The sequence below is a fragment of the Sceloporus occidentalis genome, unplaced genomic scaffold, assembly GCF_023333645.1.
Source record: "Sceloporus occidentalis isolate IW3139 unplaced genomic scaffold, rSceOcc1.0.p SCAF_8, whole genome shotgun sequence".
Lineage (NCBI taxonomy): Eukaryota > Metazoa > Chordata > Lepidosauria > Squamata > Phrynosomatidae > Sceloporus > Sceloporus occidentalis.
Window position 1 is genome coordinate 40,651,945 of NW_028316988.1, and position 27,875 is coordinate 40,679,819.

The following is a 27,875-nucleotide window of genomic DNA, read 5'->3' on the forward strand; positions in this document are numbered from 1 at the left end:
GATCCATTCAGGCAGATCATTGGCTCAGGGAGATCAGCATGTGAGAAAGATGGCGGCTGAGTAAAAGGCAGAAAGTGTTGCTTCATCACCCCAAAAAGGAGCCCCACACTTAGCTGTGGCACAGAGCCACTGACAGCCCTCTTCCTCCTCCCCCCCCCCCGCCCCAACCAGCTGGCTCACCTGGGCATCTCTGGGTCCTGCTTTATCTGTGGCACCTGCAAAACAGGACATTCGTCATTGATTGGTCCACCAATCTTGACCCCCAAGCCCTGGCGCTGTGGGTGAGCTCTTGTAGGCTTGTGCCGGCTCTGGGTGAGGGATACATCTGGGAAACCAGCAGGACAGACATGCCCCCCCCCATTTCTGTCTTCTCCCCACCCACAATGTACGAAGTGCTTCTTGAACCACGTCTGACTTTCCTTTCTTCCTGCTTTCCAAGGTCTACTCAGTCCTAAATGATCTCAAACTGCCACGATAGTGCAGTGCTCTGCTCTGTGTCCAGGCCTGCCAGATAATGCTGAAAGCTGGCGCTGATGTATCCATGGTGCCAGTTTCTTAAGCAACCTTCTCCCCAGATTCCACATTGTACACTGCTTAGAGACTGCTTAATTTAGTATGAAGCAGCATACAAATGTAAATGCTATTGCTATTGCTGGAACTGGGGGATTTAGTTCTTTGCAGGACCTCCCCCAAATGTGTGGCACGTTGAGAGGCTGCCTATGACTCCCCCCTCCAGCCTTCCCAAGACTTACCTGTAGGGCCTTGCACCCCAGGGAGCCCCTGGGGGCCGGGGGGCCCAGGTGGGCCGGGGGGGCCCATCACTGTGGTGCCTGGTATGCCAGGGATCCCTGGGATTCCAGGAGGCCCTTGGGGTCCAGGGGGCCCTTGGGGCCCTTGGGGCCCTGGGGGTCCGGCTCGTTTCCCTGTGGAAAGAAGCAATCGTTAGAGTCTCCACATCAACATGACTTCCAAAGAGTGGCCAGGCAAAGACTTCCTTCAGCAGAGCGTCTAGGCAGGAACTCTGGCTCTCAGCAGCTATCCTTAAGCACAACGATGCTCACAACCTGAGTGGCCATCGTATTGGAATTGGGGGGAAGGACGGAGCTGCTGTGGCATGAACTGGTGGGTGGGGGTCAGATGGTAGCTCCATGCAGATCCTCTGCCAGCCGCTGCCCCCCTCCCCCTGTTGCCTACTTTGACAGCACATCTTGGCAGCCATGGAGGTCCTGCCCCTTTGGGACGATGCAGCCAGCCAACGAAGGGCCCAGTGTGAGGAATGCCCATGGCGTGCCCCCTGAGCATTTCAGGAGAAGTGCCACAGGAGTCCTACCCCCGCTTTAGCACGCAAGTAGGCAAAATATAGAACTGAAGAACAGGAATCCACAACCGTTCTCTGTGCCAATGAACTGTTGGTGTTTAACTCTAGACCTAGAACATTTATACCGGAGTTGGCAAAATTCATCTCAGTTCTGTACCATTAACTGGTTTATATCTGAAGCTGTGTCTGTTTGGTGACGTTGGATTATCATAGGACTGTTTGCCAGCATGCTGTTTTGTTGAAGAAGATGGTTTGCCCTCTTCATACATGGTCCTTTGAGGTACTATTCAGATCCTTGCATAGACTTTGTCTGCATTGTTAGTTATCTCTTGGATAATGCTTAATCTGAGGTGTCTGTCAGGTTATGCATTCAGTGCGGGGTTATTATACAAACAGTGAATGTCTGAGTGTGGGTCCTATGTATTTTTACACAGTATTGTCCTGTAATTCCCCAGACTTACTTCCAGAAAATGAATCCACAACCTTTCCTTATCCAAAGTGGATTTTGTCAAGCAAGAAGCAAACATGGTTCCAGAGCTGGGCCTTCCTGGATGAACAGAAACTGATGAAAAACTGCAGAAGCAAAATGCTCACCTTTTTTCTTTTTTGAGGAAGCTGTGCCTGCAAAAGAAAAAGGATATTTCAGCTCCCCTGGAATCAAGCCTTATGATTGCTAATTTCAAAGGAATGGAGCAGGAACAAGCTTTGTAGCCTAAGGCACTCAGGATTCCCTGGATACATTTATCCATAGAGGCTAACTGTAGAAGGAAGAAATGTCTGGAAGTCCTATATGGTTAAGCATTCTGTTTAGAAGGAACAATGATGAGAAACAACAACCAAGAGCCACATTATGGAGAAACAGTGGTACTTTATGTTTACAGAGTTACTGGCCATTGGTGCTATGCCATGTCATTACACAGTTATGACATGGCATAACCAAGTGTGCATTACCCATTGATGCGACATGCACAACTACACAATCAGTGCACAGAACTGTTTCCATGTGAAACAGAACCGCATGTAAAACCCCTTTCCTGGATGCAGCCACAGCCCATTGGTCAGTTATGTCTACCTCCTGGTGTAAGGGAACCCAAGTGTGCATAAGACATATCTAACAATTTTAAAGGAGTTTTAAGAACCCAAATATGACTGCACAGAGGATAAGCAGCACTTTTCTATCCCTCTGCATTTAGTACTTGAATAATCACCTCATTGTACATGTTTTCAGGGTGATAATCTTTATCCCGTGGTTTAGGAAACATTTTACGGTTCAAGAAAGTGCCAAGGGGCAGCTAAGTGCCAGGCCGTGGGGTGGGGTGGGTTTTCAGTTCTGCCATGTTGCTCCGACCCACACTGGATCGCTTGCCCCTGAAAGGCTGGCAGGCGGTGGGGTGCAGCTCAGTAGCCATTGCTGAACTCATGCATTGCAACAACCTGTGCACTTCTCTAAAGAAAAGTTAAAATACTTGTATTGAACATTATTTGCCATTAAAATTGCCCCACCAGATATACATGCTTCACTTCCCATTCTGTTTTTTGACTGGTGAACTACATTTGATGGAAGCCACCCTAAAATGTCACTGCTGTCAATGGGAAGGAATACACAGAATGCTGTGGCTTCTATCTCATGCTCAAGGGTGCTGCTGCTGCTGCTGCCAATTTTGTGGTGCTGTGAAGGGCCCTTTATTAAGCGCCATCCTTCCTCCATGCTCCCTGTGTTCCTTCAGGGGAGGAGAGACATGTACAGAAGTGGGACTTGGATGCACCGTTGCCAGGCAAGGTCCCATGGCTGAACATGCGGCTCCATAATCAGGCCGTTTTCTCAGCTGAACAAAACTGGGTTCAGTCATCACAGCAGAGAGGGAAGGAAATCGCTCCATGTGGATTCATTTGAGGCCTTTCATGTGTGCAACATCTGGCCTCCTGTCATCACAGTGTCATGTAAGGGACAGAGAAGGGGACCTCTGACTCACCCCCCCCCCCAGCGATTCACTGGGTTGATTCTTTCGGATTCCTTTCTGAAGAAGCTTGGAGGAGGAGGAGTGCGCCAATGTCTTCTGTCCTCCGGCCGCTTAGGGAGCCTCTCCCCCTGGAGCACCTGGCCTTTCTAGGTGGGGGGGATGTAGTGCTGGTTGCCCCCCTTTTGTGGAACAGGTCACAAAGCTTCTTTAAGGTTGTGTGATTAAAGGCTCATTCCGAGGGAGGCTGTGTCAAACCCTTCACCAAACGCCTGGCTAAAAGGTTCATTACTAGACCTGCTTCTCTTGCCAAAGGGAAACCAAAGCCAGGCCCTCTTCATGGGCTCTGGGGACCCCTTTCACCATATGGGAGCCATCCTCCCCCACCATTTCTCTTCTCTTAATTCGGATGCAGTTAGAAGCAGGGAGGGACTTTCAGCAGCACAACTTCTGAGCATGCAAAGATTGCCCCTCTTGAGGGAGGAGGACAGGTAGACAGAAGCAGTTGGGGGGTGGCAAGGCTGCCAGAAGATGGGCTTCCACCCCACAAAGGCCATCCAAGGCCTCCAGTGGCTGGCATGAGGTCTAAGTGCAAGGCCAACCTTATGAACTGGCAAGACGGCTGTGTGAGGGCTGGACTGTGACCAGCAAGAGTGGGCACTGGGGTTTGTGCGCCAGTCCTTGAGATCTTAACTTGGGGCTGGGGGCTGCCTGGGGGGGGGGGTTTCTCTCAGGGGCAGCCAAGAGTCAGAGACCGTCAAGCGTCTTTCTGAGAGCTGGAAAAGGCAGAAGCTTGGACTCAGTGGGGAGAGTTGCCATGGGCCTTTGGTCCTCTGGTTTAATATTCATAGGATTCCCTCCTCAAAACAGTCTCAGCCGTGGTCATGAGCCATAGACGCTGCTGCAGAAACAAACTGGCCCAAAAAGAAGAGGGGGTCGAGGCCGGGGTGCCTCCTCCTCCTCCTGGGACTGGGCTGTTCCCTCTCAGTCTAAACCCTTCAAAGTTGTGAGTTTATTTCATCTTAGGGATGACACGCCATTTGAATTACAAGCAGAGTGAAAGTACAAATGACTGTGGTGAGCCAAAAGCAGTTACGAGGAGGGAAGCAAATCCCTTCAAAGCCCAGCAAAGGAATGGGAGCCACATGAGAGAAGGTCTGTATTCACAGCCCCTCCAACACACGGGTTCAACTGTGCCAGGCAGAAACCCCAGGGCTCCTGGCGCACACTCCATGGAGCAGTTCTCATGTGGAAACGCATGTGGGCACGCAAACACCCTGGGAAACCCCTGCAGGCCCAGATCCTGACCCCCATGGAGACCTTTTTTGGGAGGGGCTTGCTGCTGCTGCTCACAGATGGCCCACTCCAGACTCCATGGTGGCTCACATGGCAGTCATGGCCATGCCTCTCCTCAAAGTGGCGCACTTTCTCTCTCAAAAGAAGAACCAGCTACTGGTTTTGTGAAAGACTGATGCCACCAGTGCACCTGTGAGATGCTCCTGATCTCTGGAGGGCTCTCAGCACAAGGAGTGCAGCCAGGAAGGGCCTCAGCCAGCCTATGGGCCTCTGCGACCACTACCCCTCTGCGCCAGGGCTTCTGCAGAGCAAGACTGGCAGCCTGGCGACCTTCCTCTGCCTTCAAAGTGGGTGCATTTCAGGTGGCACCAAACAGGGATTGTTGCCATTGCTGCAGAGGCACCAAGAAGGACATGGCTCATGATGCAATTGGTTTGGGATGACAAGGAAGGATAAGGCATCAAGGAAAGGTGTCTTGCTTTCATTTGCTCTGTTCATGCATATCTTGCCTTTCAGCAAGAATGCTGCTTAAGAAGCAAATATCTGAAAACATTGGCTTCCCTTGACAAAACCTCCCTAAAAAGAGATGTGTTTATAGTGGAAACAGGTGGGGGCTCCCCCTCTCTTGAACCCCAGGGGAGGCAGCCTTTCCAATGGCACAATCCACAGCCCACTGGAGGGGCACCTGGGGCAAAACCAGCAGCAGATGCTCAGTGGCTCCGGCCTGGGAGCGAGTTGGGGGGGTCCATGGAAGGGATTTTTGCAGCAGTCCCATTTCCAGCCTGCCTCCACTCAGAGGTCCACACAGGATCCTGGGCTGGCTGCAGTTACCACACGCCTTTCAATGGCAGCTCCATGCAGAATGTGTTTCTCAAGCCACAACTCTGAGCTCGTCACCATTACGACATCGTTTCCCATTAGCTGGAAACCAATTTGTTCCAATGAGGAAATGGTGTGCCTGGGGATCTGTGGAAAGGGGGCCAAGCCTTCTAGCGAATGTGGCTACATGACTCATTCCTTCGCACGCTCCCTCCTTCAACAGGCGCCTCCCCAGGTTCTCTGGAGGTGACTGTGGGGCTGGTGAGGAAAGGCGAGTCCATTGCAGCTGGAAGAAGAGGAGGAGGAGGTGGAGGAGTCTAATATCTCTGGTCCCAAGCAAAAGTCTTCATCTCTTCTTGAGAACCCCATCATCAGAAGAGAAGAGCCATTCCCAGTGTCATGGGAGTTGGAGAGCCAATGCCCAGCACCCGCCTGTCCTAGGATGCACCTCCCCACCCCAGTCCTCCTCCCTCTGGAGCCAGAGAGACCCTGAGGGAGGGGACCAAGGGGCCCAGAGATTGAGTCCAGTAAATGGACCCCGTCAGGGACAAGGCCCTCAGAGGCCAAAGCAGCAGGGAAGTGATTCATGTGCCCCCTTTGCTGCTCTGCAAATGCACAGCACTGTCACGAAAGGTCTCCCTTCTTCATTTTATGCTCCCATTCTGCTCCTCATGCTCAGGGGCTGGCATGGTCAGCTCTGCAGAGCGGCTGTTGGATGGAGTGGGGAGCTGGCCCTTTCCCCAACACCTGCCCACACCTGTCAGAGACGCCCATGGGGCAAATGGCACAAGCCAGCTGAGGAACCCAGGAGAGCCTCTGGGAGCCACTGCCCTCTGCCTCAGTGCCAGAAAGTGGATGGCGTGACAGACATTTGATTTGCCCTCGAGAGTTAAAAACGTACATTTTGAGGGACAATCAGGCTAACACTTTGAATACTGTCAAATTAAAAATGAAGTGGAGGAACACCCAGCCACTCAAGTGGACAGCATTGCAATTGCTCCAAGTTGAGTTGGCAACTTTGCCTCAACATCACTTGAAAGGAACACAAAGGGATCTATAGGAGAACAGGCCTCTTGTCTTCTGAGGGGACCATTGAGGGACAATGTTTCCTTTGGTGGGGAATGCCATCTAAGTTGCTTCTGGGGTGAACCAGGTCCTTGCATCTTCTGTGGATATTGTTCAGGTATCATGAACAGAAAGAAGAGTTTCACACCTCTAAGTTTATGGTTTTACAGAGATCTTTTCAGACAAGCCTCTAGTTTCTGGATGAAGGAGGTAGCCCTTTGAGATGGAAATACCTTGTCAGTAGTATATTTCTCAATGTTTCTGGTTCCTCCGGATGATTCCTACTCATTTACAAAGTTGGTCATTTTGATACAATTGTCTTGAAGTGTATCAGAATATCCACCCCCTTCTTTGTCCCCTTTAACCCCTTTGGGTCTCTTTCTTTGCTCTTTAGGAGAACAGATTTGGCAAGGAAGGGCAAGTGTGGGGGCCTTTCAATGAGAAAGAGGCATTAGCTTAAGAACATACCAGGCTTCTTCCAAGCACCAGGAGATCTTTGCATGAAGGCAACTCAAGGCAATAAAGCCAGAAGGCAGAAGAGACCTGCCCCATGGCTGTGTTTTTGTTGGGTAGGGCAGCCCCTGTGCAGTGCCAGAGGAGAAACATCCCTTCCTTTGGCACCCACATCCCTGAGACCAAGGTCTCACCTAAAGCTGAGTGATGCTCTTTTGGCAGACATCCCAAGTTGAAGGGGAGAAAGACAGCCGGCGTTGCAAAGGCAGAGATGATAGAGCTTGGCACCCTCTCATGGCAGAGAAGGCATCCCTCTGCAGCTCCTTCTAATTGCCCTTTCTCGATGATATATCTGTTAGGATCTAGTCCGTGAGCTGCTTTTTGCTGACGATGCTGCCCTCGTTGCCCATAGGGAAGCAGCTCTGCAGCGCCTAACATCTTGTTTTGCAACAGCTGCAGAGCTCTTTGGGCTGGAAGTCAGTCTGAAGAAAACGGAAGTTCTCTACCAGCCTCACCTCAGGAAGAAGACTACCATCCCCACATCACCGTAGGCACATGTGTGCTTAAGTCCGTCCAGCAGTTCACCTACCTGGGAAGCATCATCTCCTCAGATGCCAAGATTGATAAAGAGATCGATCACAGACTGGCAACGGCATATAGCGCATTCGGAAGGCTTCACAAAAGAGTTTGGAGTAACAAACACTTGAGGCGAAGCACAAAAATCAGAGTGTATAGAGCCATTGTACTGTCTATTCTCCTCTATGGGTCTGAAACATGGGTCACCTATCGCCAACACCTATGACTCCTTGAACGCTTTCATCAGTGCTGTTTACACACAATTCTAAACATACACTGGACTGACTATGTGACAAATGTTGCTGTCCTTGAGCAAGCAGGGATCACCAGCATTGAGGCCATGCTATTGAGGACACAGCTGCGCTGGGCAGGACACGTTTCTAGGATGAAGGACCATCGCCTCCTAAAAATAGTATTCTACGGTGAACTTGCCATGGGTCAAGAGCGTAAGAGGGGTGCCCCAAAGAAGAGATACAAGGACTCCCTGGAACAACACCTCAGGCTTGGCCAAATTGATCACCAACAATGGTCTGCCCTGGCCTTGCATCGGGAGGCATGGAGACGCACTATCCACGATGCTGCAGCCTTTTTCGAAAGCTCACGGCGAACGAGTCTCGAAGAGAAACGACAACACAGAAAGAACCACAACCGGAAACATTACCCAAGGAGACTTTCCGCTGTGCTTTCTGCAACCGGGGCTGTTTGTCCCGGATTGGCCTTTTTAGTCACCAACGTGCTGCTTCTAGAAAGTGCGGGATCATGAGTCCTTCCTGAATCTTTGTTCGCGAAGCAAAGCCAGAGAGAGAGAGAGAGATCTGTCAGGATTAACAAGGCAGCATTTTGAAACCTATACTCGCCATGAGACATCCTTCCCCAACGTGATGTCCTCCAGATGTTTTAGACTACAGAAGACATGACTGCTAGCCATGCTGCCTGCCGCTGATGGGAGCTGCAGTCTGGAGCACGGAGGACACCATTGGAGAGGCCTGATCCACCGCATGAGCACCTCAGGGATGGAGAGCAGCACGGCTGGTTTGTTTACACACAGCAGTGCCTATATCAAAGCAAGGTAGCCAGAGTATATGGGCACCTCTGGCTGAGTCTGTGGGCCAGGTATCCCCTCCTCCTCACTGGGAGAGGCACATCAGGCGCGTCTCCTGTAGTCCACATGCAAGTGGCCAATGCCAGGAGAGGTGAAATGGTTCCCCTCGGCCACCAGGAGAGGCACAGGTGGCAGGAAGGCTGGCCAGCAGAGGGCTGCAAACTGGGCTTGGACCATGGTCTCAAGTCATGGCCAGGGGCATGGGCTCCCCCAAGAGCAAAGAGAGGCCCAGCGTGGAGTGTGCCATGCCCTCCGCCACATGTGCAGGAACACAGAGACATCCCTTCTGCCCACCTGCCTTTCCTTGGGGTCCAGCTGGTTCCTCCCGTCCAGAGCTGCTGTCGTGGTGGTGTCTGGAGATGCCCAGGGAGAGTCCGTCGGGCTCCCCACAGGACATGGACCTGATGAAGAATCTAAAAACTCTTGGTCTGAGTGCCAAGGCAGCGTCCAGACTGAGCATCCCAGCCCCAGGCAGATGGATCAGCAGAGCCGGGGTGGTGTGTGTCTGAGTGGGCTCCCTTCCTCCAGCGCTACAACAGGAGATATTGGGAGCTGTGTGGTATGGTCCCCTCATCCCCAATGATGGTGCCAGCACTGGGAAGTCTCATCATGGGCCCCCCACTTCCAAATTGCCAAAGCCCAGCAGGAAAGAGTCGCTTCGCAGCCTGAGGAGGGGAGGACTCTGTAGTCAGAGAGCATGGCAGCCTGGCAGGCATTTTGCAATGCATAGGGGGGAGGGAGGGGCAAGGCCTCTTGGGGGAAGGGGCCCAGAGAGAACACCCCCCTCGCCTTCCATTGTAATGTGACTAAAACAACTTCTGCAATTTGGTTCCAAAACATTACGAAGTGACAACTGGGGGAAAACACACGAGGAAAAACTCAGACATGCAATTAATTACAAAATTACTCAAATACTTATCCAACTTGGTCTGAACTTGTCTGAGGGGGAAAAGACACTTTGGCAAATGACGGCAGTTGAGCAACCCCTTTCTTTGGAGGAGTTCAGGTGAAGGAACGAGAGGCAGAGGAGGGAGCACCGCCAGGCCCAGAAGAAAAGTGCCTCTCAGCACCCCTCTGGGCGCCTGTGTCCATCTGTCCGTCTGGAAAGGGATGGACCCTAGGGCAGAGCCTCCCCAAGAAAAGAAGGGGGAGGAGGAGGAGGAGAAGGAGGTACCACCAAGGGCCTGCTCAGCCCTTTGGGCCGGCCTATAGTTTGGCCCTAACCTCAGAGGGCCCGAAGGTAGGTCAGCATCAGCACCCCTCCCCAGGGGGTCCCTTCAGGCCCACTGCACTGGGCCTATGGGTTAATTTTCTCCCCAGGGACAGTCCGTGGCCACAAAAGGTACCAAAAAGCCCCCCCCCCCAGAAGTGGCCAGACGTCCACATTTGGCTCCCCAAAGTGGACATTTTTCAGAAGTTAAACAGTGCGCATTTGGGGCAGTATGTGTGCAAGACAATTGAAAGGCAAATTGCCCCTCCTGGAGGAGAATGACTCCTGTCCCGGCTTGAGTATGAAAAGGGCCAGTCTGAGGGGGCCACAAGGCCAGCCTTGGGGGATGTGAGTGTGGCCATCCTCCCCCCCCCCCCCCTTGGCCTGCTCCTGCTCAGGGACCAGGGACCAGAAGCCCAGCTGGACAGTGCCTCTGGCAGGACAGGGATCTGGCCCTCTGACCCTGCTGCTGGGGGAGAAGCAGGGCCTGCCTGAGCGAGGGGCCGGTCAGTCCCCTCCACCTGGCCTGCGCTGTGCCCCTTCTGCCTACAGCTCCGGCCATTTCTGGGAAGAGGACTTCTGCCTCTCAGTTGCAGGAGGTAGCCGCTTCGCTCGGCAGCCCCTCGGCTCAGTGTGACTAGAGACTCCCCAGAGCCGCATCTACGGTTCCTTGCAGCAGGTTACAGCTTGCAAGTGTTAAGGCTGATTTCTCTCAGCAGTTACTCCAGTTCTTTCTTCACCTGTGAGTTACAAGCAAAATATGAAGCAAAAAGCTGCTGACAGAAGCGTTAGTCACTGGAGCTGGTGCAAAGATTTGTTTGTTAAGAGCCCAAAGTGGCAAGAATTACAGGAGTGGAAGAGGGGAACCATTGAAGGCATCGAAAGCCCCTCCAGTAAAAGTGCTTTCCCTACTGTGCTGAATTGAGGCCACACCACGCCATGCCACAGTCCTCCCTTGCCCTCTATTTCTTACTTCTCCCTCAATCGGTGTAGATGGAGGGGAGGAAACCCGGCGCACCATGCGGAGGGAGGGAGGGAGGGAGGGGGCTGCCACCCCCAAATCTACAAGAGATCCTCTGCTCTTGGCCTTCTCGGGAAGGGAGGCGAGGGCAGCGGCCATGTTATGGTTTACCTAAACTAGTTAGTAAATGTGTATAAAAAGCAGCATTGCGACAACATACAGGGCAGGTAGGTGGATGAGGACACAGACATGCTCACAACACGGAAATACAGGAGACGAACATGATGTACAGTATAATAAATAAAGCGGCCTGCCATAAACACACCATCTTCCCATAATTCAATACAGGAAGCATTCCATGGAAGACAAATCCCCCATCCATCCTTCAAGGATGGCCAGATCACAACCGGCAACCGCCTACAACAACCTTTTGGGAAACCAATAGCAGTAGCAAGTGCCTTTCTAGACCACTTCATAGTGAACTCAGCACTCCCTAAGTGGTTTACAATGTATAAGCCAATTGCCCCCAACAAACTGGGTATCCATTTTCTTGGCCAACGAAAGAAGGGAAGGCTGAGTCAACCTTGGAGCCCTACCTGGGATCGAACTTGCAACCTTGTGGCTGCAGGACTGGCACTCAGCCACTGCGCCACCAAGGCTCCCAAAGAAGTACGTTTGAGGAGAGGGAAGGGAGGACACCCCTCGCCACCCTCCTCTTCAACCAGGGCAGCCGGCACGGTGCCTCGCTCTGCAGAGGCTTAGTTTTTGGAGACCTGGTGCTTGTGTGTTGCCTCAGCCCCAAGTCCTCCTCAGGGCGCATGGGAGGTCTTCTCTGGTCATCCTGTTAGGTTTGCAATCCCAGCACTTTTGCAAGATGGAGGAGCATTCAAAGGGAAGCCATGCAACTCTCCCTGACTGGAGCCATCTCTTACTCTGAGAGCCCTCCCATCCACTTACCCACGGACCCCTGGCATCTTCCCGGCTGCCTTTGAAAGGCTCCTTTCTGGAGCCACTCAGAGCACCTTCCCACGTGTCCCTCTCCACTGCCATCTCTCCAAAGGCCTGGGGGATGGAGGGGGCTGGTCCGTTCTGGGGCCAGGGATCCCATGGCTGAGCCAGGGCTCCATCGGCAGCCATGGGGCTGGGAGGGGAGCTGAATGCATCTGCCTCAGGGCCCCTCCCAGAATGCTGGCCACATAAATGTAATTTGGCATGAGCCCGTTGGCCTGACTCCTCTTGCTTTTGACTTGTTGCTTTTGACATTGTTCTAGTTATGTCCCTAGAAACTGATCAGCTGCAGCTAGCTCCATCTGCAGACATGCACAGGCCTTTCTCCTCCCTGAAGCCTTTTCAGGCCACAAAGGCTGCCCTTGGAGGGACTTTTGCCTTGGTTTAGGTACAGCCCAGGAAGAAGAGACTGAAGGAGGCCCTGGCCATCAATGGGCCGGTGGGAACAGGGGCTTTGGCTGCCCCTTTGCCAGGCCTCTGCCTTCCTTCCCTGCGGAGTGAAGGGGGGATGATGGGGCGGAAGGACGGAGGGACAGACGGCGCGGCCTCCCTCCCCACCTTGCGCAGCCGTGCGTTTCTGCCCCCAAGCGCTGAGGAGGGAATCCAGAGTTCTGTTTCTTACAGAGCTGACAGACGTTGCCGCAGCTTTAACATATGCAGACTAATATGTTTAAATCAAATATCCAGAGGCATCTTGGCTGGAACTGCAGAGTTTATTTTTAAATAACAGAGCTCCCTATTACTCTCAAACATAAACACACACACATACACACATACACAGTTACTTTAATCTGCAGCTGCATTTCGACTTGGATTTATTCAGGTAAACAGAAAAGCATCCTTACTTTTTCAGCTGAATCTCACTTGGCGCAACAAAGCCAAGCCATGAACTCCAGGATGAAAGGCTTCCAAAGGGCCTGGCCAGGAAAAGGGGTGGCAGGACCAAGCCCCTCAGGGGTCAAAGTGACTTCCGAAAGAGAGGCAGTCTATCCCCGACCCCTTGGGTGCCACCTGGGGACCGGCTCCTTTCCTGTCCCTGTGTCACGCACCCACACATTCACACTCCTTTGGGGGAGGGGAGACCTGGGGGGGCTTTGGGGGGAGGAGGAAGTGGCAGCTGCACCTGGAAACCATGATCATCATCCAGGCTTCATGGTGCTTTGGACCCTTTGTGTCCAAGAGGCTGCCAGGGTTTCCTGAAGGTCTAGGCCGGTTTGCGCTGAGAACTTGGGGGGCAAGGGGGGCTCTGTGCCCTGGATGGTCCTAGCACCAGAGAGACTGGGTTTTTGGGCTGGCTATTTCTGCAACACGCCTCTGCAGCCAAACTTCTTATCTCTCCCGCTCACCTCCCCCAAACACTTAGAATTACATCACAGCTTTAGAAGGGATCCCTTGCCAAGAGAACCCCAGACTAAAAATATTTAGCAGCAAATGTTTTGTGGATCTGAATATTCTGGTGGCTGAAAAGGTTAGCTTCTGGGGTTTGGCAACAGCAAAACCACTTCAGCAAAATATTTCGGGTGAGAGAAAGGGGGAAAAACAAAACCAAAGTTGCAGCAGATGCTAAAACATCTCCCCCTCTCTCTCACCCTGGGTCCTTGGAAGATGCCCTCCCCACATGGTCCTGCAGCGTCCAAGCCCCAGCTGCCCACTCCGCAAGACCACTTGGCCAAGGTCACTCAGTGGGTTTCATGGCCAAACAGGAATTGAATCCTGGTCTCCAGAGCTGTAGTCCAATGCTCAAACCACGATGAGCTCGGTGGCCAGCTCAGACTCCCAATTACCCCTGGCTGCAATTGCAGACTGTGCTCCTTCTCCTGCCTGACAGGCAGCACTGAAAATCTCCTGTGAATCTGAAGGTCTCTGGAATTTCTGGTCCTCCCCCCCCCCCAAAAAAAAAGACTACAAGTCCAGCCTCCTCTGTCCTCTGCACACGATTTCCATGGTATTCTCTGGTCCCCAAAAGTCTTAAGCTGCAAGGGCAGCCCAGTGCCAGAGGTTCTCATCATGTCTGACAGGAGGAAATATTCAGATGGTAAGATGCTCGGAAGCTGCATCACTTTACACACCTGAAGCTACAGAACAGTTACAGCGCAACACCCCAATAAAAGCAAGGGAAGAGCCAGCATGGCAGAGTGGTTTGAGCGCTGGGCCACAACTCTGGAGAGCAAGGTTTGATTCCTGCTTGGTCATGAAACCCACTGAGCGCCCTTGAGCAAGTCACACTCTCTCAGCCTCAGGGAAGGTAATGGCAAGCCTCTTCTGAACAAATCTTGCCAAGAAAAACCCGTGATAGTTTATTTTAGACTCACCAGAAGTCAGAAACAACTTGAAGGCACACAGCAACAGCAGCATCGGACATTAGAGCCAGCATGGGCTGCAGTGGTTTGAGTGTAGGATTAGGACTCCTTTGGAGACCAGGGTTCAAATCTCTCCTTAGTAATGGAAACCCATTGAGTGACTTTGGACAAGTCACACTCTCTCAGCACCAAGAAACAATGTATCTCTCCAGGAAGAACCTAATTCTACCAGGAACAATTAACAATAGGAAGAACCCCAGCCAACACCCAACGCTATTAATGCTGACATCGAAACGAATGCAACCAGGAACCTGCCAATGGCAGTCGGCCATCAGCAAATCGGAAGTGCCCTTTGGAGACAAAGTGGGAAAAGCATTTTGAACATGGATGGGGAAGGAGACGTACCAGCCTGGGTCATGTAGCACTGCGCTTCATGCACCGACAAAGACAAAGAGGAAGAAGGAAGCGGTTGCAGACTCACCCTCAGACCCTTCGCTGGCTTTGCTCCTCTTGTTTCTGCGGACGCGGTGACTCTCTTCTTGCAAAGGATGCGAATCCCCCGGGGAGAGGAAACTCAACAAGGTTACCTGGAAAAGGATCACAGAGTGAGGCTGGGCAGCAGGAAGAGGCCATGGGCCCACAAGAAGCCACTGGCCTGATCACGTGTGTGTGCGTGTGTGTGTTTGTGTGGGTGGCATGCACCACAACTGCCCACCTGCCTCTCCCTGGTAGGGCATCCCCACTGAATCAAGGGCTGAGTGTAAGCCAACACCTGTGCAAATCCCACTGACTTAGTGGGTCTCCTTCAGTTAGCAGCAGCAGCTGGATTTAAGCCAAACAACAGAAATATGGAAGCAAAAAACAGTTGCTATCTGTAGGGGTGCAAAGGAAGAGCTAACCATTTATTGTAGTGATGGAGAGCTGGGGCGAGGGGCGGTTTGGGTGGTAGGCGGTGAACCTGGGAGATCTGAGTTCTGGTCCCCAAAAGGAGCCATGAAACTCCCTGAGTGATCTTGGGTCAATCACTCTCTCTCAGCCTGGCCTCCCTCACAGGATGGTTGTGAGGGTAAAACTGGGGAAGAGGAAAAGTACATATGCCGCTCTGAGGTCACTGGAGGAAAAGTGAAAAGGAAGTGCAGGAGCACAAGAGAGAATCAGACAGTCAGATCCTGAAATGCAGTGTGTCGCAGTCAAAACCCTTCAGACTAAGCAGTATGAACTGGCCAGTGGCCAGTCCAGCCTCGCAGCCCCAGGGGTCATGCATCGGCCAGGAACGAACCCTTCTCAACCCGCCATCCTCTGGGGAGCAAAGGACTGGGAGGAACATTCCCGTCAGAAACTGCGCAGCCCTGGTTTAACTGATGTAGCAGACAGAGGACGAGGATTTCTTGGCAGGCAGCTTTATTTGGGAGTGCTTGCATTACAACTTGGTGCATCGTGGTCTATAAACTCATGACACAGGTGCTGGAGCTAGTGTAAGGTTTCAAACGGTGCGGGATACCTCAGCACCGAGGAATGTGCGATCCCCCGAGGGAGGTCACTCCACCCCAGAGTTCACGTCTCCTCCGCCGCCACCTGCAGCTGAGACCGGCAACACCCAAAGAACGTGGGCCGGGAGCAGCCTCCAGAGCCCCACGTCTGCCTCTCCCTCAACAACCAGGGGCCTGTGCCAAGGCCTGCGTGTGTCCCCAGAGATGGTTACATGCCCCTGGCACCCTCCCCCACAAGCTGGGGCCTCTGCTTCTCCCCATCAATGGTGCACCACACTTATGGCCACAGCCACCATCTCGGGGAGGAAATTCCCCCAGAAGGGCAGGTAGGCACCGTCTGCCACCCCCGAGCCCCCAAGGACTCCTCACCAGCCCCAGAAGACCCAGCCCAGCCTCACATGGCAGGGAGGCGTCAGGGTCTGAGCTCAAGAGGGGCTTCCAGGTCCAAATGGACTCTCTCTCTCTCTCTCTCTCTCAAGAGATGCTGCTCTGTGTATGTGTGTGGCGGGGGGGGGGGGGGGGCTTGGCAATGCCCTGCAAGCTGAGGGCCAGGGAAGGAGGCTAGTGGCTGGCCTTTGGCAGCTCTTCCAGGCTCCTCTCTGAGTGACTGGCCTGGACAACATAGACTTCGCTGTAGAAACAAGCCAGAAGGCCCCAGGGGTCGGGGTCTCCTTCCCTGCCCATCACTCCCTGGTGCCAAACATTGTGACCAAGTGGGAGAGGGGTACTGCTGCCCCCCAACAAAAGTACCTGGGGCAAAAAGGTGCTGAAGAGTGGAGAGAAAGAAAGAAGGATCGGGCACTTGGGGGCCTAGAGGTTATTTTTAAGCAAGTAGAGCTGTCTCTCGTCTTCCTATTTGTGCCAGGAGGGGCCATGAGGAAGATGGACTGGCTGTATCCCACCATCCAAGTCAGCCATCCTCGTGTTGGACAAGATGTGGCACAGCAACCCGGGACGGCCTGAACTAGTTCCCATTTCAGAGCAGCCAGATGTCTTCTTCTCTACAGCCCAGCTGGGCCACAGCTGGCTCACAGCTGTCCTTGTTAAGGGGCAATTTTACATAACAAGCAATGGGGTGCCGGGGGGGGGGGGGCAGCAATTTCCAGTAAAACTCGGTTAGTGATAAAAATGAAAACCATTAGATATTGCTATTCCATGATGGCCTGAACTTTCTGCCATCGTTTTGGAAAACAGGTTCTTTCTGAAATCTCCTTGCTTCAGACAAGCCAGCCTGAATCTGTCTAGCAGTAGTCATGCCAAGCCAGAGATGAAGTCTCTGCATAATCCTGTGGCAGGTTTGCAAACTGGGAACAATTGGGGAGGGAAGACATGAGCGGATTGGGAGGGAGGGAGGGGGAAGCTGCCCACAAAGATGGCATCAGGCTGATGCCCCCCCTGCCCCCCCCCCCGACGAACCCGCTCTAAAGATTGTAGGAGCCGTTCACATGGACACGGAAGCCAGAAACCTGATATTAATCTGAACCTGCCATTATTGTGAGTCAAGTGTGTGTTTTGCTTCTAAGGAGGATGAAGGAGTATTTGGAAATCTAAAGAAAGTCTTTTAGATAAACCATTTAAGGGATTACAGGTCCATTGAATAGAAAATGTTTTATATATGAAAAAGCCAAGTCATAATAAAGAGACTTTGCAGCCAAGGGACAAGTTGCTGTAAACAGAACGTGCTCAACCCCAGCATTGAATGTTTTACTCAGGAGGAGACATATGCAACACATGAGCGCGCATACCCCAATGCCAGCCTGGGGCAGTGGCCAAAGAGTGGCTGTGCGCACCAGTTCCTGCCTCAGGGCTGAGAAGGTCCCAGTCCCACACACCGAGGCACAAAGCGCACCCAGCTGCACTGGCTCCCCACCGAGAAGCCCCTGGGCACCGACTGCTCCTGCTTGGCCCTGCCAGCAGCCCCTTCCTTCACACAGCCTTACAGACACAATTCTTCTTGAGATCCAAGCTGTCCTCGTAAGGCCAAGAAAAAGCCAGTCTTGTTTCAAAAGTGCATCAGGGCTGCAGGCACCAGATTTCTAAGACCCACTATGAGATGTGCTCTAGATCTGCCTCTCCCAACCCAGTGCCTTCTAGACTGGTTTGGGCCACATCTAGTTGGCCCCATAAGTCTTTGAACCAGCTTTTATCAGCATTCATTTTCATTTCTTTAAGTGGCCTTGAGTCCCAGTTTAAGGAAAAGGTTTGATCTTAATGAATTAATAATAACAATCCTATGGGATTTGGGTCTGAGCCAGAGTGAGCTCGTGGTCTGATTGTTGGACTAGGATTCCCAGAAACCAGGGTTTGAGTCCCAATTTTATAGCCTCAATGGCATGCAATGGTGTCCAGCTTCCTCATGAAACCATAGGAAAGGATAGCCACAAACAAGAGAGGTGACTTGGAGGCACATGAGAAGAGCATGGGGCCCAGAGGCATCTGTCCTCCTCAGCAGCCCCCAGAGCCCCATCCGAGGCAGGCCAGCTGCACCCCCTGAACTCTGGAAGCATGCTGTGGTTTTCAGCGGTTGGTGGAGGATTGCGGAGAAGCCATTCCTGGCTTTGCACAGACACGATACCCAGCAGCATGTCACAACAACGGCTGTTTCTCCAACACAACTTCAAGTGCCTTGTTGTTAAACACCTGAGTGTTGGCTGACACATTCCACCCGGCATTACTCACAGCATTGTGCAATGGGGCCAAACGCAGCCTTCACCGTCCCTGGAAGATCACTTTCATGTGCTTCTGATGATCAGGCATTTGTGCCAGGAAAGAAAACATAAGGAACCTGTGCTTGCACATGAAAGGCAGTGGAGAGGGCACTCCTGGGCTGAGATCTATCAGCAGATCCCGGCCAGAGGAGACCCCCTGAACCCTTTGCTGCACCAAGCTCCACAGAGTCTGGTGTCTCCTTTCATTGAGGCTGCAACCTGGTATCCCCTCAATGTAGCACAAACAAAGGCATAGGGAGATAATGCTGTGCCAGGACCGTGCAACAGCAACCCTGTGCAGTGTCTGTCAATGGGTATGTGCCATTGTACAGTATGCAGCAACAATGAATGCCTTGGAGGCTGGCGGCATCTCTCTGGGGTCTTCAGACAGAGGCTGGTTGAACTTGCCCTCTGCATCCAGGGAAAGACTGGAGGCAGCCCTGCCTTTTCAGACATTTTCCCTTTTGCCACCTGGAAGACCCCTACGCTTCCCTCTCCATCCCACCCCCCAGATCCTGAGAGGGGCCCATCTGCGTGGCAGCCCCTTACTCGGGGTCACAAGGAGATGCCCTCAGAGGTGGGCATCTAAGGTCCCCCCATTGCCTTGGAATGCCAGCTTGCCATCACACACATTGTGCCCTAACTGTCTCTGGGGTGCTGACTTCACTACTTCATGTCACCCACGCTTGGCACTTTCATCCAAGGTTTAATTTGGATTTGCAGATATTTTTAGACTCCAACCATCCCCCATAGTCCTTCCTGCAACTGTAGAACTATGAACTGTAGAATGATTTATTACTTAAAAGCAAGTTGCCGTTTTCCTAGTAACAGACTGAACAAATTTGTTCCACCTGTTCAGTTATGCACCCACTGGCTTTTTTGTGGTTACACTGAAGTTTTTCAACCAAACCTCAAAGAGTCTGAACTCAGCACTGAAAACAAAGTTTGCATCATTCCTGCCACTCATAATGAGAACCAGGGAGCCAGGCTGCTCCAAATTACTGCCAGGTCTCTTGACAAAGTGGAGGCAACAGCCAGCGAGATTACCAAGGTTAGCGGGTGGGAGCAAGGGCCAGGCGCTCCTGCCAGTATGTGCCCGGCCCGGCCCAGTCTCCCATGGCCACAGGCCACTGGAGCACCACGGTGGTGCCCCAATGCATCCCTGCGTGGCTTCAGGGGCAAACCTGCTGAAAAGACCAGGGCTGTGCTCTCAGTCCAGGGCACAAAGCGGGCTCAGGGGCACAACGGCAGAGCAACCCTGGCGGCAGAACGCTCTCAGTCCACCTTTCGCTCTGGTTGCGGGAAAGGCTTTCCAAGAACTGCAGGCCTCAAACTACGCAGGAACAGTGTGAAGATGCCCTTCCTGTGAACAGTCTGCCAATGTGGAGGGCAATGCCAGCCTGTGCGGAGTGTCTCTTGAGAGAAGCAGCAGGGCAGAAAGACAGAAGATGTGAGAGAGAAGCCGGTCTTTGGCATCGCTCTTCACTGAGCAGCAGAAAATGGTGGCTGCTGGGGTGGGTGAGAGCCCCACAGGTGGACGCAAATCTTATCAGGCACAAGGGTGCGGGGAGAAGAGAGTGAGAGACAGAGAGCGAGAGAGGCAGCTCCTGGCTTAAGCCCTCAGCGCCAAGGGCACAAAATGTCTGCTTTTTCAAAAGGTAATTCCTTTCAGCCACATTTAAATGCAGCAAGTTATTGGCAGGGGACGCAAATCCACAGGTGTGCAGAAGATCAGTCCAAGAAGTTTGGGGCTTGTGCGCAAGGAGCAGAGGCCACAGAAAGAGAAACGAAACATCTGATCAGAACAGAGCTCCTCCATGAGAAATTCAAGTCATTTGTTCAATGCAAGCAAGCCAGGAAGATGGCAAGATGAGGCCCATTGGTTGGGGCCCCACAACTTGGAAGGAGGCCTCAGGCGCAGCACATGCCTTCCAGAAGTCTTGTGTGTGGGACTTGGAGCCAAGGGTTCAGATTTCGCTCTCCTGCTGTGGAAAATTTGGAGGAGACACTGCTGAGATGGCCACTGCTCCCCCAAGTGCCACTCGCTCCAAAGTCTCAACAGCCTCTATGTCTCCTCTCTCACTGAACCCCCCCAACCATGAGATCCCCCCATGCAGGGTTCACATGGGATGAATGGGATGGATGGGGGGAAACGGTCACTCCCTGCAAGCCATCTATGGATGGTGGACACTAGCCTTCCCTCCAGGGTGGACCTACATGGACAGATGGGGAGATGCGCTGTGCGCTTTAGGGCACCAGGACCTGCAGCTCAACGGTGGAGGGAGGGGACTGTGGGTCACCATTCCTCCTGTTTGGGGATGGATGGGGGCTATTTTCCTGGCTTCCACCAGCCCCCCCTCCCCACTGCCAAAGGTTAATAACAGGGAATGTCTCTACAAGGGAAGTCCAGCACATGGGCTGCCTTCCCCAACACCAGAGACTCCATGGTCAGAGAAGGCACTCGCATTTGCTTCTCTGGCCAATGAAGGCTGGACCCAAGGCATCTCTTGTCGCCACAAGATGAACAGTTTGTAAAGAACAATATTGTTTTCCCCTTCTTTAAAAATACAGGCTGCTCTTGCCTCATCATCAGCCAAAAAGGGAAAAAAGAAAAAAAGGAAAAAGTGAAGAGTCTGAAAGACAGAGGAGACTGGAGGCTGTATGTAGAAACTGAGTAAATCAAACTGTCAAGCATAATTAATTTATTAAAATCTCTGTCTCCCTCGCACTCCCCCCCAGGTTTCTGAGAAAATGGGAGCAGAATGCAAAGTTTGGCACAGGCGCAGGAGAGCTGGGGGTCTCTTCTTGGGGCGTAAGGCTGAACCCCTTGCCCCTGTAGCCATTCCTCAAGGGCTCAGGCCCTCTTTCTGGGGAGGCCCTTGTCCTTCAACCCAGTCAGACAGAGAGAGAGGTGCAAGGGAATGCTGCCGCTGCCTGGAAGAGGCCTCCTTGGGATCCAGGCCATGCCCCCCTCCTCTTTCTCCTCCCAGGACCCCCACCCCAACCCCCATTTTGTGCCTCAGAGCCATTGAGCTTGCTTATCCCTTGGGGAGCTTGTTCCCCTCAAAGGCCTTTTCTCTTCTGCAAATTCCTGAGCGCCTTTCCTCTCAGCTGAGCTTTCTGCATACCCCTGTCACCCCTTGAGCTTCTCTGCACTGGATCAGCTTAACTGTAAGAGGCCCCCAATTAACATGTGAATTAATGTTTGCATGATGGATTGCTCCCCTTGCTGCACATGGTTAGGCACACCTTTCAGGCAGTGCAGCTGCCTCACCACAGTCCCTCTACACTCTTGGCTGATGGATGGAGAGGAGAAGAGGAGGCAGGCCTGGCCTTAAAGCAGAGCCCATGCTGAGTGGGAGACCCACGCCATAAAGCTCCTTGCTTCCTCCCCTTCTGCCTCAGGCAAAGGAGGCTGTGGGACCCCCGCCAGGCCTCTGATCAGCCCGGCTGCGGTTCACATCCCAGAATCCTTGGCAGGTGCAGAGGGAAGAGGACAGGGTGTCCCCAGATGTCAGGTGCAATCCAAACATTAAACAGACCCTGACCTAAAGCTGCCTGCAGGTTGCATCTATTTATGTCTGCGTTTTTTCTGCCAGGCACCATACTTGAAAACTCCACACCTGGAAGGGGGGATGCAACACTCTGTGGTTGCTAGAAGCCTGTGACGCTACTGCAAAATTAGGGGCTGCTGTTCCGGTTTACCTGGCCTTCTCAACAGCCAGCAGGAAATGGCTTTCTCCTATAGAGAATGCAACTGAACTGGAGCCCCAGCTGGAAGCAAGTGAAGGAGGGGCCTTCTTGGCTGCCGCCTGAGCCCCCAGGAGCCCCCAAAAGCCAGAGTATGGAGGACGCCCTGTGCTGCCCACCAGAAGGCCAGGCCCACATCGCGCGGCATCTGGCACCCATAATCCTGAGGCGCCCTGTGTCTTTCATGCTGAGCAGGCTGCCATCAGAAACACCCCAGGCAAGAAAAAATTGTTTTGCAATGGACCTGACAATACCAGGAGTCAAAGCAAACCTGAGTCACATCGGCTGAAAAAAACATACATGTGTCTCATAATGTCTTAGTCAGGCTCAACTAGAAGATATTTTCTATATAGTTTATAGGCTCTTTAGAAATAATAAGAGCTGGCAAGAATTCAGCAGAACCCTTGGAGTTTAAGACTGCTCTGATTCCAAAATGTATTTCCTGGACAGCTTCCATGCAGCCCAAAGGCAGAAAAGGGGTGCCAAGAAGCACATGAACTTTTATCCGTTCAGTACCTTCCTACATTCCACCTCTGGAGCACATTCTGTGGGAACATCCGCACCGGTGGTTCTCCCACAAGCGGATCATACTGGTCTCGCAAGGCAAATGGTCCCGCACCCGCTACTTGTCAGGGGAGGGTGAAACAGCTAAAATGGAGCAGATTCTTTCATGTCCTTGAATCAAGGCAAGTGTGGTGGATGGAGGCTGTAGTCACCGGTCAGACTCAGGACACTTATTTGCCAGCATTGGCTCTGAAAAGTAAATGGATGAATCCAAAGAGTGGCCAAGGAGGGGAAGGTGGACAGAGGCAGGGGAGGTTATTATTATTGTTGTTGTTGTTGTTGTTATTTTTTATTTATATAGCACTGTAAAGATGCAGACCCAGCCCCCCCTTGCAGATGCAAGTCAGCCCTGAATGCCCCCCTCCCTGCCTTGCAAGGGGCCCCAGGAGCCTCATTCAGAGAAGAGGCCCACCTTGGGGCTTCTTAATGGCTCAGCCCTTGCAAAGCAAACCTCCCTGATCTGCTCCAAGGCCATCCAGCTTTTCTTTCCCAACTCTTATGGGGAGGGGTGTAATTGAGGGGAGTGGGAAGGTGCCCCCACCTCCACCACAAGAAGTCACCCAGGAAGTAATGTAGGGCAACTATACTGTTCAGGGGTAGGCAACCATTTTGAGCTGGGGGCCAGGTTGCTGTCCCTCAGACAACTGGGGGGCCAAAGCCAAAAAATAAATAATTAAATATTTTTTAAAAAAATTTAAATAAATAAATAAACCGGGACAAATGTAGGACATTTTCAAATGGTGGATACTTTTTTAAAAAAAGTGGAGGACACGCAAAAAAAATTGCTGATTTAAAAAAAAAAGTTAATTTAAATGCATGTTTCTGAGGCGTCTACAGACAATTGCCCCCCCTGCCCCTGTGCGCGAGAGGCCAAAGGCCCCGGCGGCAATCAGCGGCAGGACTGGGCTGGGGCCGGTCCCAAGGCCTCGCCTGGCCGCATCCGGCCCACGGGCCGCAGGTTGCCTACCCCTGGTTTAAAAAGTGGCCAGGCCCTGCCTGATCTTGGAAGCAGAGAAGGGAGACAGCCATCCAAGGGCAGGCACTGGAGGCTCAGGCTCCATTTCAGGGGAAGGAACTGGCCAAACCACCTCTGAAGATCCCTTGCCTAAGAAAACTGGATGAAGTTCATGGGGTTGCCATAAGCTGAAGGTGTACACACACATGTCAAAAGGAAGAGGAAGAAGAAGGCTTGCTTCTCATTCTAGCTGCTCCACCTAGGAATTTGAACCTGCAGAAGGAGTAGCAGCTGGACAACCAGAGGGTCCTCCTCTGCCCCTCTTCATCCCAGCCCACCAAGCAATGGGGGGGGGGCTTTTCCAGAGGAATTCCTGCTGAAGGTGGGATGGGGGTCTATCCTTCCTCAGCCTGGGCTTCCTAGCCCCCCTCCCCTGCCAATTTGGAGCTATTGTGTTCCAGGGTTGTACCTTTATGGAGCACTGGGGTATTTAGCACTGGAGCTGAACAGGCAAGGAACAGCCGCCAAGAAGGGGTGGGGTGGGGGGCTGTGCTCCTGGCGCCCAGAGAGCTGCCCGCCTGGCATGAACCCAGGACTGGCTCTTTGCTGCCCAGACCAGACTGGAGGGCATCCATCTCAGGGACCTCCAGACCAGTCAGTGCTGGGGAGACTGAAAGAGGCTGCTCCCAGACTCAAGTGATGTGTGGGCTGTGGCCCAGGCCCACGAAGGGCTTACGTTTGAGGGGCAAGAGGTTAAAGCCCCCCTTTAGCACCAGGAGGGTGCCAGGGCTTCCCTTCTGGCATTTTCTCCTGCTTGCTCCCAAGACTCAGGGGCCCTTGCAAGGTTTTGTGAATAATACCCAGAAGCAGAGTAACTGATATCCTCTCTATGGAAACTGACAATCAGTGAACCTGCATCTTTCCCAGGCTCTCTTGTTGTTCTTGCTGTTCTTATTGTTGTGTTCCTTCAGGTCATTTTCACTTTATGTGCACACTAACATGAACCTATCACAGGATATTTTTTTTGGGGGGGGGGATTTCTCCATAGGAGGTGTGCCTTTGGTTTCTGCAGAGACTTGCCCGAAGTCAGCCGTGGGGCTCTGGGGCCAAGTGGGGTCCCAGCCCCATCTCCTGGTGTTTGAAGCCAACGCTCAGTCCAGGACACCAGGCTGGCTCTCTGTCCAAGCTTTATGCCTGGCTGCAAAAGAAATAAATGTGGGGAAGGGTCTCCTGGCCCCTTTCAGAGATCTCTTCTAGTCAAGGGGAGACCTTTGGGGGGATGGGGACAGTAAAGGATGCCCAGAGGCACCAAGGACGGACGGAGAGCCCTTGGCCTTTCCCTCTCTAGGCCCATGCCTTGCCTTCCCACTGGCTGTTTTTTCAAGGGCCCAAGTGTGGGGCTGGCGCTGGGTGCCATGGGGCAGGCATGCTTCGAGAGAGGCACTGCTGTGTGTCAAGAAACCAGCCACGCTGCTCTCCATCCCCGAGGGGCTCCTGCTCTCTCCTCCAGACCCTTCGGGCCTTTGGTCCTGGTGCCCCACTGATCCCTTCTCTCTGGCCCCTTCCTCCTGTGGCCACGAGGCAACCGCTGGCCAGAAGAACGGCAGCCGAGAAGGGCTGGAGGCCGGAGTGCAGGCATGCGCTCCCCACCAGCAGTGGGGCAGGGCCCTTTTCTGTTCGGGGAAGGAAGCCCCCCTCCGGCCTGATGCTGATGCTGCTTTTCTGAGCCCGGCCTCCTCCTGGCTGCCCTTCAGAGGAAGGAAGGAGGGAAGGAGGGAGGGAGGGAAGGAGGGAGGGAGGCGGCGGCTGCTGTTGCCCAGCTATGCGAAGCATTCCCAGGGCTGGCTCTTTGCACCCCTCCCTCTTATCACCACCGGCCTCCGGACCCTCTGGAATCCCAGGCCCACTCCCTGGTGTGTGTGTGTGTGTGTGTGTGTGTGTGTGTGTGTGCCCATGCCTCCCCTCTGGCACCCCAAACCCAAGGAGACCCTGCCAGGCCAAGGGGAGGGGAGGGGAGGGGAGGCGTGGGAACGGACTCCGGAGCCGGAGCTGTAGCCTTTCCAGGCCTCGCTGGGAGAGGGAGAGAGAGAGAGGGAGAGAGAGGCTAGTCCAGCCTGGCTCTCGGCTGGAGGGCTGCCACTGGCCGGCTGGGCAGCGCATCTCCCGAGAAAGAGGGAGGGGTGCAGCTCCTCTCCTGGGGCCCCGAGGAGGGCCAGCGGGGAGCGGAGGGGAGCCAAGGGCTTGGGCTGCTGCCCTGAGTGCTTCCAGGCCAAGGAGGCCTCCCGCGGCGCCATCGTTTGGCTGAAGGGCCCAGGAAGGGAGGAAGGAGGGAAGGAACGAAGGAAGGAGGGAAAGAAGGAAGGAAGGAGGGAGGCCTCTGCGGTTCAGGAACAAACTGTGCCAAGAGAGGAGAAGCTGGCCATGAGAGAGAGAGAAAGAAAGAGGGAGGGAGGGAGGGAGGGAGGGAGAGGGCCCCCATCCGCCAGGAAAGGACCTTCTGCTTCCAGGACAGAGCCCACCGGACCCCAAAAACTGCCCCACAGAGCCCCCTCCTCCCCCCCTCCGCCGGGGTCCCGGGAGGCGCCCTGTCCGCTGCTTGGCCTCTGGAGCTCTCTCCTGACTTTGCTCGGCTTTGTGCCGGGGCTCAGCGAGGCGGCAAAGGCGGAGGTCCCACAGGTGCAGCCGGTCGCCCCCTTCCCTTCGGCCGCGGCCCCCACCGGATCCTTTCCCTCAGGAGGAGGAGGAGGAGGCCCCGGCGGGGCTGCGCAGACGGGATAACAGACCGCTGGGGCCCCTCCCCGGGTCTCCCCCCCCCCCGATGGGGCCCTCGCCGCCCGGACCCCTTCCTTCCCTGCCTGCCTCCCTCTCACCTGGCGATGCTGCTGCTGCTGCTGCTGCTGCTGCTGGTGCCGTGGGGGCGGGCGGCCTGGCTGGGGCCTGGTCGGGGGCGGCGGAGGGGCCGTCGGCGGGGCGGGCGAGGCGGAGGGGGCCTCGGGGAGAGCGGCGCTGCTCCGGCGGAGGCGGCTGCTGCTGCTGCTGCTGCTGCCGGGGCTGGGGGCGTCGGGGGCGGCGTGGCTGGCTCGGCGGCTCCAGGCATGAGCGGGCGGCCCTCTCTCGCGTCGGAGCTCGGAGCGGAGCTCCAGGTAGCAGCCGAGGGTCAGGAGGTGGAGCGCCAGCGAGAGGGCGAAGAAGCCGCCTAGCACCCGCCACACCGAGCCCGAGCCCGACGGGCCCCGACCCAGCGCCCCCGGCTCGCTGCCACCTCCTCCTCCTCGGCGGCAGGCGCATCCCGCCCTGGTCAACCCCCGCGGGGCCCCGCCAGCCTCTTCTTCCTCTTCCTCCTCCTCCTCCTCCGCTTCCTCTTCCTCGGGGGCCGGCGGCGGCGGCGGGGGTGGCTCCGAGCCCATGGCGCGCCCCTACGACGAGCCCCGCATCCTCCGCCGCCTCGCCCGCCTCCCCTGCTCCGCCGCTGGCTGGCTGGCTGGCTGGCTGGCTGGCTGGCTGGCTGCGGGGCTGGCTTTCGGGGCGCGAGGGGCGCCCGCCTCCTCCTCCTTCTCTCCTTCCTTTCTTCTCGTCTTTCTGCGGCCGCCGCTGGAAGCTGCCCCGCTCCGGAAGGGAGAGGAGGAGGAGGAGGAGGAGGAGGGGGGCAGGTCGGGGGCGGGGCCACGGTAGGACCGCCCCTCCCATTCCATCGCCCCGCCTCCCAGAGCGAGGCCCAGGCGGGGGGCGGCGGAGGGGCTGCTGGCAGCCGGGGCCCCGGGAGGGGAGGGAAGGGGAGGACCCCGAGGTCGGCGTGGGCCGGAGGGGAGCCCAGGCAGGGGTCGGGGGCGGCAGTGGGTCCGGCCTGGGCTTTAGCCCGACCATCCAGGGAGGTGGCCCTGGTGCTGAAGCCCTTTGAGGCGGTGGGTCGGGCCTAGGGCCTCGGGCGACAGTAGAAGCCCCTGGACTTTGCCCTACTTTCTGCTCCCCCAAGCCCCAGGGCGCCCCCCAGCGGAGCCCCGCTTCCCTTCTCCTTCCCAGGAGAGGCCCCTGAACTCCCGGCTTCGCCCGAACTTTCCAAGGTCCTGAACCCAGGCCCCGGGAGCGCTGCAGGCCCCTGGCCGGGCAAGTCTGGGGCAGAGGCCCCATGGGTTCCCCAGATACACTGACAGGCCTCCCCTTTGCTTCTTCCCAAGGATTTCCAACCCACCTCTAAGCATCCCGATCCTTCCTGGGCCCCAGGCAGCGGGACCCCTTGGTTTGTCCTCCCCACATACGAGGAGGTTTGACCGGGGCCCGTAGCCGTCCCTTGTGGGGCTGCCCCCCGCCTCCTCCCCACTCTGGAGGGGCAGGCAAGCGGTGG

At 54.6% G+C, this 27,875-nt stretch overlaps 1 protein-coding gene across 6 annotated transcripts in view; it reads right to left on the reverse strand.

Annotated features, from left to right (window-relative positions):
• LOC149308730 (ectodysplasin-A-like) overlaps nt 1-27,135 on the reverse strand; it is a 31,419-nt gene extending 4,284 nt beyond the window's left edge. For all 6 annotated transcript variants that reach the window (XM_089536371.1, XM_089536370.1, XM_089536375.1 and 3 more), the window contains exons 1-5: nt 26,404-27,135; nt 14,548-14,653; nt 1,913-1,939; nt 753-923; nt 181-215 (exon numbers count right to left, since the gene is read on the reverse strand). In XM_089536371.1, coding sequence (XP_089392497.1) covers nt 181-215; nt 753-923; nt 1,913-1,939; nt 14,548-14,653; nt 26,404-26,940 — 876 coding nt within the window. In that variant the 5' untranslated portion in view covers nt 26,941-27,135. The remainder of the gene's footprint in view (nt 1-180; nt 216-752; nt 924-1,912; nt 1,940-14,547; nt 14,654-26,403) is intronic.
• Nucleotides 27,136-27,875: the final 740 nt, after the last annotated feature.